The sequence below is a fragment of the Pleurodeles waltl genome, chromosome 12, assembly GCF_031143425.1.
Source record: "Pleurodeles waltl isolate 20211129_DDA chromosome 12, aPleWal1.hap1.20221129, whole genome shotgun sequence".
In the NCBI taxonomy this organism is placed as follows: domain Eukaryota; kingdom Metazoa; phylum Chordata; class Amphibia; order Caudata; family Salamandridae; genus Pleurodeles; species Pleurodeles waltl.
Genome location: NC_090451.1, coordinates 147,334,648 through 147,352,138, shown reverse-complemented (window position 1 = coordinate 147,352,138; position 17,491 = coordinate 147,334,648). Strand labels below are relative to the sequence as shown.

General features: G+C 44.8%; 1 protein-coding gene across 1 annotated transcript in view; it reads left to right on the top strand.

Annotated features, from left to right (window-relative positions):
• Window positions 1–17,491, top strand: part of LOC138267099 (mucin-3B-like) — a 49,991-nt gene extending 32,500 nt beyond the window's left edge. Inside the window, exons 3-4 of the mRNA XM_069215948.1 lie at window positions 27–16,181; window positions 17,435–17,491. Of these exons, the coding sequence (XP_069072049.1) occupies window positions 27–16,181; window positions 17,435–17,491 (16,212 nt within the window). The remainder of the gene's footprint in view (window positions 1–26; window positions 16,182–17,434) is intronic.

Below are 17,491 nucleotides of genomic sequence, written 5' to 3'. Positions count from 1 at the left end.
CATTCTTACCTTCTTCCGGGACCCAGTCTATACCTAGTCAGACCTTCATAACATCCTCCGGCACGTCTACACCTAATGAGATAACCTCTACTTCCGCAAAAAACAATTCTGCAGCTACTGAGACAGTGTCATCCCCCTCCAGCTCATATTCTTCCCCTATTGAGAAAGCCACTTCTTCACATATCACCTACAATACTTCTACAGAGACTGCTATGCCTTCCTCAAGATCTTATTCTACAACAATAAAGACAACTCCATCTTCATCCACTACCCATTCGATACCTACTGAGACTCTTTCATCTTCCTCCAGCACCCATTTTACTCCTACTGAGACATTCTCAAGTTCTTCCAGCTCTCATTCTTCACCTGAGACACTCGTAAGTTCCTCCGGCATATCTACACCTATCGAGACAGTCTCAACGCCTGTAAGTTACACTTCTGCAGTGACAGAGACAATGTCAGCTTCCTTCACTACCCACTCTATACCAACTGAGACTGTTTCATCTTCCTCCAACAGCAATTTTACACCTACTGAAACATTAGCAACATTTTCAACCACCCATTTTACACCTACTGAGACACTTTTGACTTCCCCAATCTCCTTTACACCAACTGAGACAGTCTCTAAGTCCTCAAGCACCCACTCTACAGTGACAGAGGCAATCCCTTCTTCCGCAAGTACATTCTCAACACCTAATGAGACAGCCTCAACTTTGCACAGCACCTACTCTGTATCGTCAGAAACAACCTCAGCTTCCTCCATCTCCCATACTACATCAAGAGAGACAACCCCAGCTTCCTCAGCTACCAATTCTTTACCTACTGAGACACATTCAACTTCCTCCAGCACCCATTTTACACCTAGTGAGACATTCTCAACATCTTCCGGCACTTATTCTACACCTACAGAGACACTGATAACTTCCTCCAGCACCTATTTCACACCTACTGAGACATTCCCAACTTCTTCCAGCTCTCATTCTTCACCTGAGACACTCGTAACTTCCTCCAGCATATCTACGCCTATCGAGACAGTCTTAACGCCTGTAAGTTCCACTTCTACAGTGACAGAGACAACATCAGCTTCCTACACTACCCACTTTATACCTACTGAGACTGTTTCATCCTCCTCCAACACCCGTTTTACACCTACTGAAACATTCATATTTTCAACCTCCCATTTTACACCTACTGAGACACATTTGACTTCCCCGATCTCCTTTACACCAACTGAGACAGTCTCTAAGTCCTCAAGCACCTACTCTACAGTGACAGAGGCAATCCCTTCTTCCACCAGTACATTCTCAACACCTAATGAGACAGCCTCAACTTTGCACAGCACCTACTCTGTATCGTCAGAAAGAACCTCAGCTTCCTCCATCTCCCATACTACATCAAGAGAGACAACCCCAGCTTCCTCGGCTACCAATTCTTTACCTACTGAAACACTCTCAACTTCCTCCAGCACCAATTTTACACCTACTGAGACATTCGCAACATCTTCCGGCACTCATTCTACACCTACAGAGACACTCATAACTTCCTCCAGCACCTATTTCACACCTACTGAAACTGCTTCAACTTCCTCCAGGATCTATTTTACTCCAACTGAGACATTCTTACCTTCTTCCAGCACCCAGTCTATACCTAGTCAGACCTTCATAACATCCTCCGGCACGTCTACACCTAATGAGATAACCTCTACTTCCGCAAAAACCAATTCTGCAGCTACTGAGACAGTGTCATCCCCCTCCAGCTCATATTCTTCCCCTACTGAGAAAGTCACTTCTTCACATATCACCTACAATACTTCTACAGAGACTGCTATGCCTTCCTCAAGCTCTTATTCTACAACAATAAAGACAACTCCATCTTCACCCACTACCCATTCTATACCTACCGAGACTCTTTCATCTTCCTCCAGCACCCATTTTACTCCTACTGAGACATTCTCAAGTTCTTCCAGCTCTCATTCTTCACCTGAGACACTCGTAAGTTCCTCCGGCATATCTACACCTATCAAGACAGTCTCAACGCCTGTAAGTTACACTTCTGCAGTGACAGAGACAATGTCAGCTTCCTTCACTACCCACTCTATACCAACTGAGACTGTTTCATCTTCCTCCAACAGCAATTTTACACCTACTGAAACATTCACAACATTTTCAACCACCCATTTTACACCTACTGAGACACTTTTGACTTCCCCGATCTCCTTTACACCAACTGAGACAGTCTCTAAGTCCTCAAGCACCTACTCTACAGTGACAGAGGCAATCCCTTCTTCCGCCAGTACATTCTCAACACCTAATGAGACAGCCTCAACTTTGCACAGCACCTACTCTGTATCGTCAGAAACAACCTCAGCTTCCTCCATCTCCCATACTACATCAAGAGAGACAACCCCAGCTTCCTCAGCTACCAATTATTTACCTACTGAGACACATTCAACTTCCTCCAGTACCCATTTTACACCTAGTGAGACATTCTCAACATCTTCCGGCACTCATTCTACACCTACAGAGACACTGATAACTTCCTCCAGCACCTATTTCACACCTACTGAGACATTCCCAACTTCTTCCAGCTCTCATTCTTCACCTGAGACACTCGTAACTTCCTCCAGCATATCTACGCCTATCGAGACAGTCTTAACGCCTGTAAGTTCCACTTCTACAGTGACAGAGACAACATCAGCTTCCTACACTACCCACTTTGTACCTACTGAGACTGTTTCATCCTCCTCCAACACCCGTTTTACACCTACTGAAACATTCACATTTTCAACCACCCATTTTACACCTACTGAGACACATTTGACTTCCCTGATCTCCTTTACACCAACTGAGACAGTCTCTAAGTCCTCAAGCACCTACTCTACAGTGACAGAGGCAATCCCTTCTTCCACCAGTACATTCTCAACACCTAATGAGACAGCCTCAACTTTGCACAGCACCTACTCTGTATCGTCTGAAAGAACCTCAGCTTCCTCCATCACCCATACTACATCAAGAGAGACAACCCCAGCTTCCTCGGCTACCAATTCTTTACCTACTGAAACACTCTCAACTTCCTCCAGCACCAATTTTACATCTACTGAGACATTCGCAACATCTTCCGGCACTCATTCTACACCTACAGAGACACTCATAACTTCCTCCAGCACCTATTTCACACCTACTGAAACTGCTTCAACTTCCTCCAGCATCTATTTTACTCCAACTGAGACATTCTTACCTTCTTCCAGCACCCAGTCTACACCTAGTCAGACGTTCATAACGTCCTCCGGCACAGCTACACCTATTGAGACAACCTCTACTTCCGCAAACATCCATTCTGCAGCTACCGAGACAATCTCATCCACCTCCAGCTCATATTCTTCCACTATTGAGACAGCCGCTTCTTCACACATCACCTACTCTACATCTGAAGAGACTGCTATGCCTTCTTCCAGCTCTTATTCTTCAACAATAGAGACAACCCCATCTTCACCCATTACCCATTCTATACCCCCTGAGACTCTTTCATCTTCCTCCATCACCCATTTTACACCTACTGAAACATTCTCAAGTTCTTCCAGCTCTCATTCTTCACCTGAGACGCTCGTAACTTCCTCCAGCATATCTACATCTACTGAGACAGTCTCAACGCCTGTAAGTTACACTTCTAAAGTGACAGAGACAATGTCAGCTTCCTTCACTACCCACTCTATACCTAATGAGACTGTTTCATCTTCCTCCAACACCCATTTTACACCTACTGAAACATTCACATTTTCAACCACCCATTTTACACCTACTGAGGCACTTTTGACTTCCCCGATCTCATTTACACCAACTGAGACAGTCTCCAAGTCCTCAAGCACCTACTCTACAGTGACAGAGACAATCTCTTCTTCCTCCAGTACATTATCAACAGCTATTGAGACAGCCTCAACTTTGCCGAGCACCTTCTCTGTATCGCCCGAAACAACCTCAGCTTCCTCCATCTCCCATATTACATCAAGAGAGACAACCCCAGCTTCCTCAGCTACCAATTCTTTACCTACTGAGACACTTTCAACTTCCTCTAGCAACCATTTTACACCTACTGAAACATTCGCAACATCTTCCGGCACTCATTATAAACCTACAGAGACACTCATAACTTCCTCCAGCACCTATTTCACACCTACTGAAACAGCATCAACTTCCTCCAGCATCTATTTTACTCCAACTGAGACATTCTTACCTTCTTCCAGCACCCAGTCTATACCTAGTCAGACCTTCATAACATCCTCTGGCACGTCTACACCTAATGAGATAACCTCTACTTCTGCAAAAAACAATTCTGCAGCTACTGAGACAGTGTCATCCCCCTCCAGCTCATATTCTTCCCCTATTGAGAAAGCCACTTCTTCACATATCACCTACAATACTTCTACAGAGACTGCTATGCCTTCCTCAAGATTTTATTCTACAACAGTAAAGACAACTCCATCTTCACCCACTACCAATTCCATACCTACTGAGACTCTTTCATCTTCCTCCAGCACCCATTTTACTCCTACTGAGACATTCTCAAGTTCTTCCAGCTCTCTTCCTTCACCTGAGACACTCGTAAGTTCCTCCGGCATATCTACACCTATTGAGACAGTCCCAACGCCTGTAAGTTACACTTCTGCAGTGACAGAGACAATGTCAGCTTCCTTCACTACCCACTCTATACCAACTGAGACTGTTTCATCTTCCTCCAACAGCAATTTTACACCTACTGAAACATTCACAACATTTTCAACCACCCATTTTACACCTACTGAGACACTTTTGACTTCCCCGATCTCCTTTATACCAACTGAGACAGTCTCTAAGTCCTCAAGCACCTACTCTACAGTGACAGAGGCAATCCCTTCTTCCGCCAGTACATCCTCAACACCTAATGAGACAGCCTCAACTTTGCACAGCACCTACGCTGTATCGTCAGAAACAACCTCAGCTTCCTCCATCTCCCATACTACATCAATAGAGACAACCCCAGCTTCCTCAGCTACCAATTCTTTACCTACTGAGACACTTTCAACTTCCTCCATCACCCATTTTACACCTACTGAAACATTCTCAAGTTCTTCCAGCTCTCATTCTTCACCTGAGACGCTCGTAACTTCCTCCAGCATATCTACATCTACTGAGACAGTCTCAACGCCTGTAAGTTACACTTCTAAAGTGACAGAGACAATGTCAGCTTCCTTCACTACCCACTCTATACCTAATGAGACTGTTTCATCTTCCTCCAACACCCATTTTACACCTACTGAAACATTCACATTTTCAACCACCCATTTTACACCTACTGAGGCACTTTTGACTTCCCCGATCTCATTTACACCAACTGAGACAGTCTCCAAGTCCTCAAGCACCTACTCTACAGTGACAGAGACAATCTCTTCTTCCCCCAGTACATTATCAACAGCTATTGAGACAGCCTCAACTTTGCCGCGCACCTTCTCTGTATCGCCCGAAACAACCTCAGCTTCCTCCATCTCCCATATTACATCAAGAGAGACAACCCCAGCTTCCTCAGCTACCAATTCTTTACCTACTGAGACACTTTCAACTTCCTCTAGCAACCATTTTACACCTACTGAAACATTCGCAACATCTTCCGGCACTCATTATAAACCTACAGAGACACTCATAACTTCCTCCAGCACCTATTTCACACCTACTGAAACAGCATCAACTTCCTCCAGCATCTATTTTACTCCAACTGAGACATTCTTACCTTCTTCCAGCACCCAGTCTATACCTAGTCAGACCTTCATAACATCCTCTGGCACGTCTACACCTAATGAGATAACCTCTACTTCTGCAAAAAACAATTCTGCAGCTACTGAGACAGTGTCATCCCCCTCCAGCTCATATTCTTCCCCTATTGAGAAAGCCACTTCTTCACATATCACCTACAATACTTCTACAGAGACTGCTATGCCTTCCTCAAGATTTTATTCTACAACAGTAAAGACAACTCCATCTTCACCCACTACCAATTCCATACCTACTGAGACTCTTTCATCTTCCTCCAGCACCCATTTTACTCCTACTGAGACATTCTCAAGTTCTTCCAGCTCTCTTCCTTCACCTGAGACACTCGTAAGTTCCTCCGGCATATCTACACCTATTGAGACAGTCCCAACGCCTGTAAGTTACACTTCTGCAGTGACAGAGACAATGTCAGCTTCCTTCACTACCCACTCTATACCAACTGAGACTGTTTCATCTTCCTCCAACAGCAATTTTACACCTACTGAAACATTCACAACATTTTCAACCACCCATTTTACACCTACTGAGACACTTTTGACTTCCCCGATCTCCTTTATACCAACTGAGACAGTCTCTAAGTCCTCAAGCACCTACTCTACAGTGACAGAGGCAATCCCTTCTTCCGCCAGTACATCCTCAACACCTAATGAGACAGCCTCAACTTTGCACAGCACCTACGCTGTATCGTCAGAAACAACCTCAGCTTCCTCCATCTCCCATACTACATCAATAGAGACAACCCCAGCTTCCTCAGCTACCAATTCTTTACCTACTGAGACACTTTCAACTTCCTCTAGCACCCATTTTACACCTACTGAGACATTCACAACATCTTCCGGCACTCATTATAAACCTACAGAGACACTCATAACTTCCTCCAGCACCTATTTCACACCTACTGAAACAGCATCAACTTCCTCCAGCATCTATTTTACTCCAACTGAGACATTCTTACCTTCTTCCAGAACCCAGTCTATACCTAGTCAGACCTTCATAACATCCTCCGGCACGTCTACACCTAATGAGATAACCTCTACTTCCGCAAAAACCAATTCTGCAACTACTGAGACAGTGTCATCCCCCTCCAGCTCATATTCTTCCCCTATTGAGAAAGCCACTTCTTCACATATCACCTACAATACTTCTACAGAGACTGCTATGCCTTCCTCAAGCTCTTATTCTACAACAATAAAGACAACTCCATCTTCACCCACTACCCATTCTATACCTACTGAGACTCTTTCATCTTCCTCCAGCACCTATTTTACTCCTACTGAGACATTCTCAAGTTCTTCCAGCTCTCATTCTTCACCTGAGACACTCGTAAGTTCCTCCGGCATATCTACACCTATCGAGACAGTCTCAACGCCTGTAAGTTACACTTCTGCAGTGACAGAGACAATGTCAGCTTCCTTCACTACCCACTCTATACCAACTGAGACTGTTTCATCTTCCTCCAACAGCAATTTTACACCTACTGAAACATTAGCAACATTTTCAACCACCCATTTTACACCTACTGAGACACTTTTGACTTCCCCGATCTCCTTTACACCAACTGAGACAGTCTCTAAGTCCTCAAGCACCTACTCTACAGTGACAGAGGCAATCCCTTCTTCCGCAAGTACATTCTCAACACCTAATGAGACAGCCTCAACTTTGCACAGCACCTACTCTGTATCGTCAGAAACAACCTCAGCTTCCTCCATCTCCCATATTACATCAAGAGAGACAACCCCAGCTTCCTCAGCTACCAATTCTTTACCTACTGAGACACATTCAACTTCCTACAGCACCCATTTTACACCTAGTGAGACATTCTCAACATCTTCTGGCACTTATTCTACACCTACAGAGACACTGATAACTTCCTCCAGCACCTATTTCACACCTACTGAGACATTCCCAAATTCTTCCATCTCTCATTCTTCACCTGAGACACTCGTAACTTCCTCCAGCATATCTACGCCTATCGAGACAGTCTTAACGCCTGTAAGTTCCACTTCTACAGTGACAGAGACAACATCAGCTTCCTACACTACCCACTTTGTACCTACTGAGACTGTTTCATCCTCCTCCAACACCCGTTTTACACCTACTGAAACATTCACATTTTCAACCACCCATTTTACACCTACTGAGACACATTTGACTTCCCTGATCTCCTTTACACCAACTGAGACAGTCTCTAAGTCCTCAAGCACCTACTCTACAGTGACAGAGGCAATCCCTTCTTCCACCAGTACATTCTCAACACCTAATGAGACAGCGTCAACTTTGCACAGCACCTACTCTGTATCGTCAGAAAGAACCTCAGCTTCCTCCATCTCCCATACTACATCAAGAGAGACAACCCCAGCTTCCTCGGCTACCAATTCTTTACCTACTGAAATACTCTCAACTTTCTCCAGCACCAATTTTACACCTACTGAGACATTCGCAACATCTTCCGGCACTCATTCTACACCTACAGAGACACTCATAACTTCCTCCAGCACCTATTTCACACCTACTGAAACTGCTTCAACTTCCTCCAGCATCTATTTTACTCCAACTGAGACATTCTTACCTTCTTCCAGCACCCAGTCTACACCTAGTCAGTCCTTCATAACGTCCTCCGGCACAGCTACACCTATTGAGACAACCTCTACTTCCGCAAACATCCGTTCTGCAGCTACCGAGACAATCTCATCCACCGCCAGCTCATATTCTTCCACTATTGAGACAGCCGCTTCTTCACACATCACCTACTCTACATCTGAAGAGACTGCTATGCCTTCTTCCAGCTCTTATTCTTCAACAATAGAGACAACCCCATCTTCACCCATTACCCATTCTATACCCCCTGAGACTCTTTCATCTTCCTCCATCACCCATTTTACACCTACTGAAACATTCTCAAGTTCTTCCAGCTCTCATTCTTCACCTGAGACACTCGTAACTTCCTCCAGCATATCTACATCTACTGAGACAGTCTCAACGCCTGTAAGTTACACTTCTAAAATGACAGAGACAATGTCAGCTTCCTTCACTACCCACTCTATACCTAATGAGACTGTTTCATCTTCCTCCAACACCCATTTTACACCTACTGAAACATTCACATTTTCAACCACCCATTTTACACCTACTGAGACACTTTTGACTTCCCCGATCTCCTTTACACCAACTGAGACAGTCTCCAAGTCCTCAAGCACCTACTCTACAGTGACAGAGACAATCTCTTATTCCCCCAGTACATTATCAACAGCTATTGAGACAGCCTCAACTTTGCCCAGCACCTTCTCTGTATCGCCCGAAACAACCTCAGCTTCCTCCATCTCCCATATTACATCAAGAGAGACAACCCCAGCTTCCTCAGCTACCAATTCTTTACCTACTGAGACACATTCAACTTCCTCCAGCACCCATTTTACACCTAGTGAGACATTCTCAACATCTTCCGGCACTTATTCTACACCTACAGAGACACTGATAACTTCCTCCAGCACCTATTTCACACCTACTGAGACATTCCCAACTTCTTCCAGCTCTCATTCTTCACCTGAGACACTCGTAACTTCCTCCAGCATATCTACGCCTATCGAGACAGTCTTAACGCCTGTAAGTTCCACTTCTACAGTCACAGAGACAACATCAGCTTCCTACACTGCCCACTTTGTACCTACTGAGACTGTTTCATCCTCCTCCAACACCCGTTTTACACCTACTGAAACATTCACATTTTCAAACACCCATTTTACACCTACTGAGACACATTTGACTTCCCCGATCTCCTTTACACCAACTGAGACAGTCTCCAAGTCCTCAAGCACCTACTCTACAGTTACAGAGACAATCTCTTCTTCCCCCAGTACCTTATCAACAGCTATTGAGACAGCCTCAACGTTGCCCAGCACCTTCTCTGTATCGCCCGAAACAACCTCAGCTTCCTCCATCTCCCATATTACATCAAGAGAGACAACCCCAGCTTCCTCAGCTACCAATTCTTTACCTACTGAGACACTTTCAACTTCCTCTAGCACCCATTTTACACCTACTGAAACATTCGCAAGATCTTCCGGCACTCATTATAAGCCTACAGAGACACTCATAACTTCCTCCAGCACCTATTTCACACCTACTGAAACAGCATCAACTTCCTCCAGCATCTATTTTACTCCAACTGAGACATTCTTACCTTCTTCCAGCACCCAGTCTATACCTAGTCAGACCTTCATAACATCCTCTGGCATGTCTACACCTAATGAGATAACCTCTACTTCCGCAAAAAACAATTCTGCAGCTACTGAGACAGTGTCATCCCCCTCCAGCTCATATTCGTCCCCTATTGAGAAAGCCACTTCTTCACATATCACCTACAATACTTCTACAGAGACTGCTATGCCTTCCTCAAGATCTTATTCTACAACAATAAAGACAACTCCATCTTCACCCACTACCCATTCTATACCTACTGAGACTCTTTCATCTTCCTCCAGCACCTATTTTACTCCTACAGAGACATTCTCAAGTTCTTCCAGCTCTCATTCTTCACCTGAGACACTCGTAAGTTCCTCCGGCATATCTACACCTATCGAGACAGTCTCAATGCCTGTAAGTTACACTTCTGCAGTGACAGAGACAATGTCAGCTTCCTTCACTACCCACTCTATACCAACTGAGACTGTTTCATCTTCCTCCAACAGCAATTTTACACCTACTGAAACATTAGCAACATTTTCAACCACCCATTTTACACCTACTGAGACACTTTTGACTTCCCCGATCTCCTTTACACCAACTAAGACAGTCTCTAAGTCCTCAAGCACCTACTCTACAGTGACAGAGGCAATCCCTTCTTCCGCAAGTACATTCTCAACACCTAATGAGACAGCCTCAACTTTGCACAGCACCTACTCTGTATCGTCAGAAACAACCTCAGCTTCCTCCATCTCCCATACTACATCAAGAGAGACAACCCCAGCTTCCTCAGCTACCAATTCTTTACCTACTGAGACACATTCAACTTCCTACAGCACCCATTTTACACCTAGTGAGACATTCTCAACATCTTCCGGCACTGATTCTACACCTACAGAGACACTGATAACTTCCTCCAGCACCTATTTCACACCTACTGAGACATTCCCAAATTCTTCCAGCTCTCATTCTTCACCTGAGACACTCGTAACTTCCTCCAGCATATCTACGCCTATCGAGACAGTCTTAACGCCTGTAAGTTCCACTTCTACAGTGACAGAGACAACATCAGCTTCCTACACTACCCACTTTGTACCTACTGAGACTGTTTCATCCTCCTCCAACACCCGTTTTACACCTACTGAAACATTCACATTTTCAACCACCCATTTTACACCTACTGAGACACATTTGACTTCCTTGATCTCCTTTACACCAACTGAGACAGTCTCTAAGTCCTCAAGCACCTACTCTACAGTGACAGAGGCAATCCCTTCTTCCACCAGTACATTCTCAACACCTAATGAGACAGCGTCAACTTTGCACAGCACCTACTCTGTATCGTCAGAAAGAACCTCAGCTTCCTCCATCTCCCATACTACATCAAGAGAGACAACCCCAGCTTCCTCGGCTACCAATTCTTTACCTACTGAAACACTCTCAACTTTCTCCAGCACCAATTTTACACCTACTGAGACATTCGCAACATCTTCCGGCACTCATTCTACACCTACAGAGACACTCATAACTTCCTCCAGCACCTATTTCACACCTACTGAAACTGCTTCAACTTCCTCCAGCATCTATTTTACTCCAACTGAGACATTCTTACCTTCTTCCAGCACCCAGTCTACACCTAGTCAGTCCTTCATAACGTCCTCCGGCACAGCTACACCTATTGAGACAACCTCTACTTCCGCAAACATCCGTTCTGCAGCTACCGAGACAATCTCATCCACCGCCAGCTCATATTCTTCCACTATTGAGACAGCCGCTTCTTCACACATCACCTACTCTACATCTGAAGAGACTGCTATGCCTTCTTCCAGCTCTTATTCTTCAACAATAGAGACAACCCCATCTTCACCCATTACCCATTCTATACCCCCTGAGACTCTTTCATCTTCCTCCATCACCCATTTTACACCTACTGAAACATTCTCAAGTTCTTCCAGCTCTCATTCTTCACCTGAGACACTCGTAACTTCCTCCAGCATATCTACATCTACTGAGACAGTCTCAACGCCTGTAAGTTACACTTCTAAAATGACAGAGACAATGTCAGCTTCCTTCACTACCCACTCTATACCTAATGAGACTGTTTCATCTTCCTCCAACACCCATTTTACACCTACTGAAACATTCACATTTTCAACCACCCATTTTACACCTACTGAGACACTTTTGACTTCCCCGATCTCCTTTACACCAACTGAGACAGTCTCCAAGTCCTCAAGCACCTACTCTACAGTGACAGAGACAATCTCTTCTTCCCCCAGTACATTATCAACAGCTATTGAGACAGCCTCAACTTTGCCCAGCACCTTCTCTGTATCGCCCGAAACAACCTCAGCTTCCTCCATCTCCCATATTACATCAAGAGAGACAACCCCAGCTTCCTCAGCTACCAATTCTTTACCTACTGAGACACATTCAACTTCCTCCAGCACCCATTTTACACCTAGTGAGACATTCTCAACATCTTCCGGCACTTATTCTACACCTACAGAGACACTGATAACTTCCTCCAGCACCTATTTCACACCTACTGAGACATTCCCAACTTCTTCCAGCTCTCATTCTTCACCTGAGACACTCGTAACTTCCTCCAGCATATCTACGCCTATCGAGACAGTCTTAACGCCTGTAAGTTCCACTTCTACAGTCACAGAGACAACATCAGCTTCCTACACTGCCCACTTTGTACCTACTGAGACTGTTTCATCCTCCTCCAACACCCGTTTTACACCTACTGAAACATTCACATTTTCAACCACCCATTTTACACCTACTGAGACACATTTGACTTCCCCGATCTCCTTTACACCAACTGAGACAGTCTCCAAGTCCTCAAGCACCTACTCTACAGTGACAGAGACAATCTCTTCTTCCCCCAGTACCTTATCAACAGCTATTGAGACAGCCTCAACGTTGCCCAGCACCTTCTCTGTATCGCCCGAAACAACCTCAGCTTCCTCCATCTCCCATATTACATCAAGAGAGACAACCCCAGCTTCCTCAGCTACCAATTCTTTACCTACTGAGACACTTTCAACTTCCTCTAGCACCCATTTTACACCTACTGAAACATTCGCAAGATCTTCCGGCACTCATTATAAGCCTACAGAGACACTCATAACTTCCTCCAGCACCTATTTCACACCTACTGAAACAGCATCAACTTCCTCCAGCATCTATTTTACTCCATCTGAGACATTCTTACCTTCTTCCAGCACCCAGTCTATACCTAGTCAGACCTTCATAACATCCTCTGGCACGTCTACACCTAATGAGATAACCTCTACTTCCGCAAAAAACAATTCTGCAGCTACTGAGACAGTGTCATCCCCCTCCAGCTCATATTCGTCCCCTATTAAGAAAGCCACTTCTTCACATATCACCTACAATACTTCTACAGAGACTGCTATGCCTTCCTCAAGATCTTATTCTACAACAATAAAGACAACTCCATCTTCACCCACTACCCATTCCATACCTACTGAGACTCTTTCATCTTCCTCCAGCACCCATTTTACTCCTACTGAGACACTCTCAAGTTCTTCCAGCTCTCATTCTTCACCTGAGACACTCGTAAGTTCCTCCGGCATATCTACACCTATCGAGACAGTCTCAACGCCTGTAAGTTACACTTCTGTAGTGACAGAGACAATGTCAGCTTCCTTCACTACCCACTCTATACCAACTGAGACTGTTTCATCTTCCTCCAACAGCAATTTTACACCTACTGAAACATTCACAACATTTTCAACCACCCATTTTACACCTACTGAGACACTTTTAACTTCCCCGATCTCCTTTATACCAACTGAGACAGTCTCTAAGTCCTCAAGCACCTACTCTACAGTGACAGAGGCAATCCCTTCTTCCGCCAGTACATTCTCAACACCTAATGAGACAGCCTCAACTTTGCACAGCACCTACTCTGTATCGTCAGAAACAACCTCAGCTTCCTCCACCTCCCATACTACATCAATAGAGACAACCCCAGCTTCCTCAGCTACCAATTCTTTACCTACTGAGACACATTCAACTTCCTCCAGCACCCACTTTACACCTAGTGAGACATTCTCAACATCTTCCGGCACTCATTCTACACCTACAGAGACACTGATAACTTCCTCCAGCACCTATTTCACACCTACTGAGACATTCCCAACTTCTTCCAGCTCTCATTCTTCACCTGAGACACTCGTAACTTCCTCCAGCATATCTGCGCCTATCGAGACAGTCCTAACGCCTGTAAGTTCCACTTCTACAGTGACAGAGACAACATCAGCTTCCTACACTACCCACTTTGTACCTACTAAGACTGTTTCATCCTCCTCCAACACCCGTTTTACACCTACTGAAACATTCACATTTTCAACCACCCATTTTACACCTACTGAGACACTTTTGACTTCCCCGATCTCCTTTACACCAACTGAGACAGTCTCTAAGTCCTCAAGCACCTACTCTACAGTGACAGAGGCAATCCCTTCTTCCGCCAGTACATTCTCAACACCTAATGAGACAGCCTCAACTTTGCACAGCACCTACTCTGTATCGTCAGAAAGAACCTCAGCTTCCTCCTTCTCCCATACTACATCAAGAGAGACAACCCCAGCTTCCTCGGCTACCAATACTTTACCTACTGAAACACTCTCAACTTACTCCAGCACCCATTTTACACCTACTGAGACATTCGCAACATCTTCCGGCACTCATTCTACAACTACTGAGACACTCATAACTTCCTCCAGCACCTATTTCACACCTACTGAAACTGCTTCAACTTTCTCCAGCATCTATTTTACTCCAACTGAGACATTCTTACCTTCTTTCAGCACCCAGTCTACACCTAGTCAGACCTTCATAACGTCCTCTGGCACATCTACACCTATTGAGACAACCTCTACTTCCCCAAACACCCATTCTGCAGCTAATGAGACAATCTCATCCCCCTCCAGCTCATATTCTTCCCCTATTGAGACAGCCGCTTCTTCACACATCACCTACTCTACATCTGAAGAAACTGCTATGCCTTCTTCCAGCTCTTATTCTTCAACAATAGATACAACCCAATCTTCACCCATTACCCATTCTACAGCCCCTGAGACTCTTTCATCTTCCTCCATCACCCATTTTACACCTACTGAAACATTCTCAAGTTCTTCCAGCTCTCATTCTTCACCTGAGACACTCGTAACTTCCTCCAGCATATCTACATCTACTGAGACAGTCTCAACGCCTGTAAGTTACACTTCTACAGTGACAGAGACAATGTCAGCTTCCTTCACTACCCACTCTATACCTAATGAGACTGTTTCATCTTCCTCCAACACCCATTTTACACCTACTGAAACATTCACATTTTCAACCACCCATTTTACACCTACTGAGAAACTTTTGACTTCCCCGATCTCCTTTACACCAACTGAGACAGTCTCCAAGTCCTCAAGCACCTACTCTACAGTGACAGAGACAATCTTTTCTTCCCCCAGTGCATTATCAACAGCTATTGAGACAGCCTCACCTTTGCCCACCACCTACTCTGTATCACCTGAAACAACCTCAGGTTCCCCCATCTCCTATATTACATCAAGAGAGACAACCCCAGCTTCCTCAGCTACCAATTCTTTACCTACTGAGACACTTTCAACTTCCTCTAGCACCCATTTTACACCTACTGAAACATTCACAACATCTTCAGGCACTCATTATAAACCTACAGAGACACTCATAACTTCCTCCAGCACCTATTTCACACCTACTGAAACAGCATCAACTTCCTCCAGCATCTATTTTACTCCAACTGAGACATTCTTACCTTCTTCCAGCACCCAGTCTATACCTAGTCAGACCTTCATAACATCCTCCGGCACGTCTACACCTAATGAGATAACCTCTACTTCCGCAAAAACCAATTCTGCAGCTACTGAAACAGTCTCATCCCTCTCCAGCTCATATTCTTCCCCTATTGAGAAAGCCACTTCTTCACATATCACCTACAATACTTCTACAGAGACTGCTATGCCTTCCTCAAGCTCTTATTCTACAACAATAAAGACAACTCCATCTTCACCCACTACCCATTCTATACCTACTGAGACTCTTTCATCTTCCTCCAGCATCAATTTTACTTCTACTGAGACATTCTCAAGTTCTTCCAGCTCTCATTCTTCACCTGAGACACTCGTAAGTTCCTCTGGCATATCTACACCTATCGAGACAGTGTCAACGCCTGTAAGTTACACTTCTGCAGTGACAGAGACAATGTCAGCTTCCTTCACTACCCACTCTATACCAACTGAGACTGTTTCATCTTCCTCCAACAGCAATTTTACAACTACTGAAACATTCACAACATTTTCAACCACCCATTTTACACCTACTGAGACACTTTTGACTTCCCCGATCTCCTTTACACCAACTGAGACAGTCTCTAAGTCCTCAAGCACCTACTCTACAGTGACAGAGGCAATCCCTTCTTCCGCCAGTACATTCTCAACACCCAATGAGACAGCCTCAACTTTGCACAGCACCTACTCTGTATCGTCAGAAACAACCTCAGCTTCCTCCATCTCCCATATTACATCAAGAGAGACAACCCCAGCTTCCTCAGCTACCAATTCTTTACCTACTGAGACACTTTCAACTTCCTCCAGCACCCATTTTACACCTAGTGAGACATTCTCAACGTCTTCCGGCACACATTCTACACCTACAGAGACACTGATAACTTCCTCCAGCACCTATTTCACACCTACTGAGACATTCCCAACTTCTTCCAGCTCTCATTCTTCACCTGAGACATTCGTAACTTTCTCCAGCATATCTACGCCTATCGAGACAGTCTCAACGCCTGTAAGTTCCACTTCTACAGTGACAGAGACATCAGCTTCCTACACTACCCACTTTGTACCTACTGAGAGTGTTTCATCCTCCTCCAACACCCGTTTTACACCTACTGAAACATTCACATTTTCAACCACCCATTTTACACCTACTGAGACACTTTTGACTTCCCCAATCTCCTTTACACCAACTGAGACAGTCTCTAAGTCCTCAAGCACCTACTCTACAGTGACAGAGGCAATCCCTTCTTCCGCCAGTACATTCCCAACACCTAATGAGACAGCCTCAACTTTGCACAGCACCTACTCTGTATCGTCAGAAAGAACCTCAGCTTCCTCCATCTCCCATACTACATCAAGAGAGACAACCCCAGCTTCCTCGGCTACCAATTCTTTACCTACTGAAACACTCTCAACTTACTCCAGCACCCATTTTACACCTACTGAGACATTCGCAACATCTTCAGGCACTCATTCTACAACTACCGAGAGACTCATAACTTCCTCCAGCACCTATTTCAGACCTACTGAAACTGCTTCAACTTCCTCCAGCATCTATTTTACTCCAACTGAGACATTCTTACCTTCTTCCAGCACCCAGTCTACACCAAGTCAGACCTTCATAACATCCTCCGGCACGTCTACACCTAA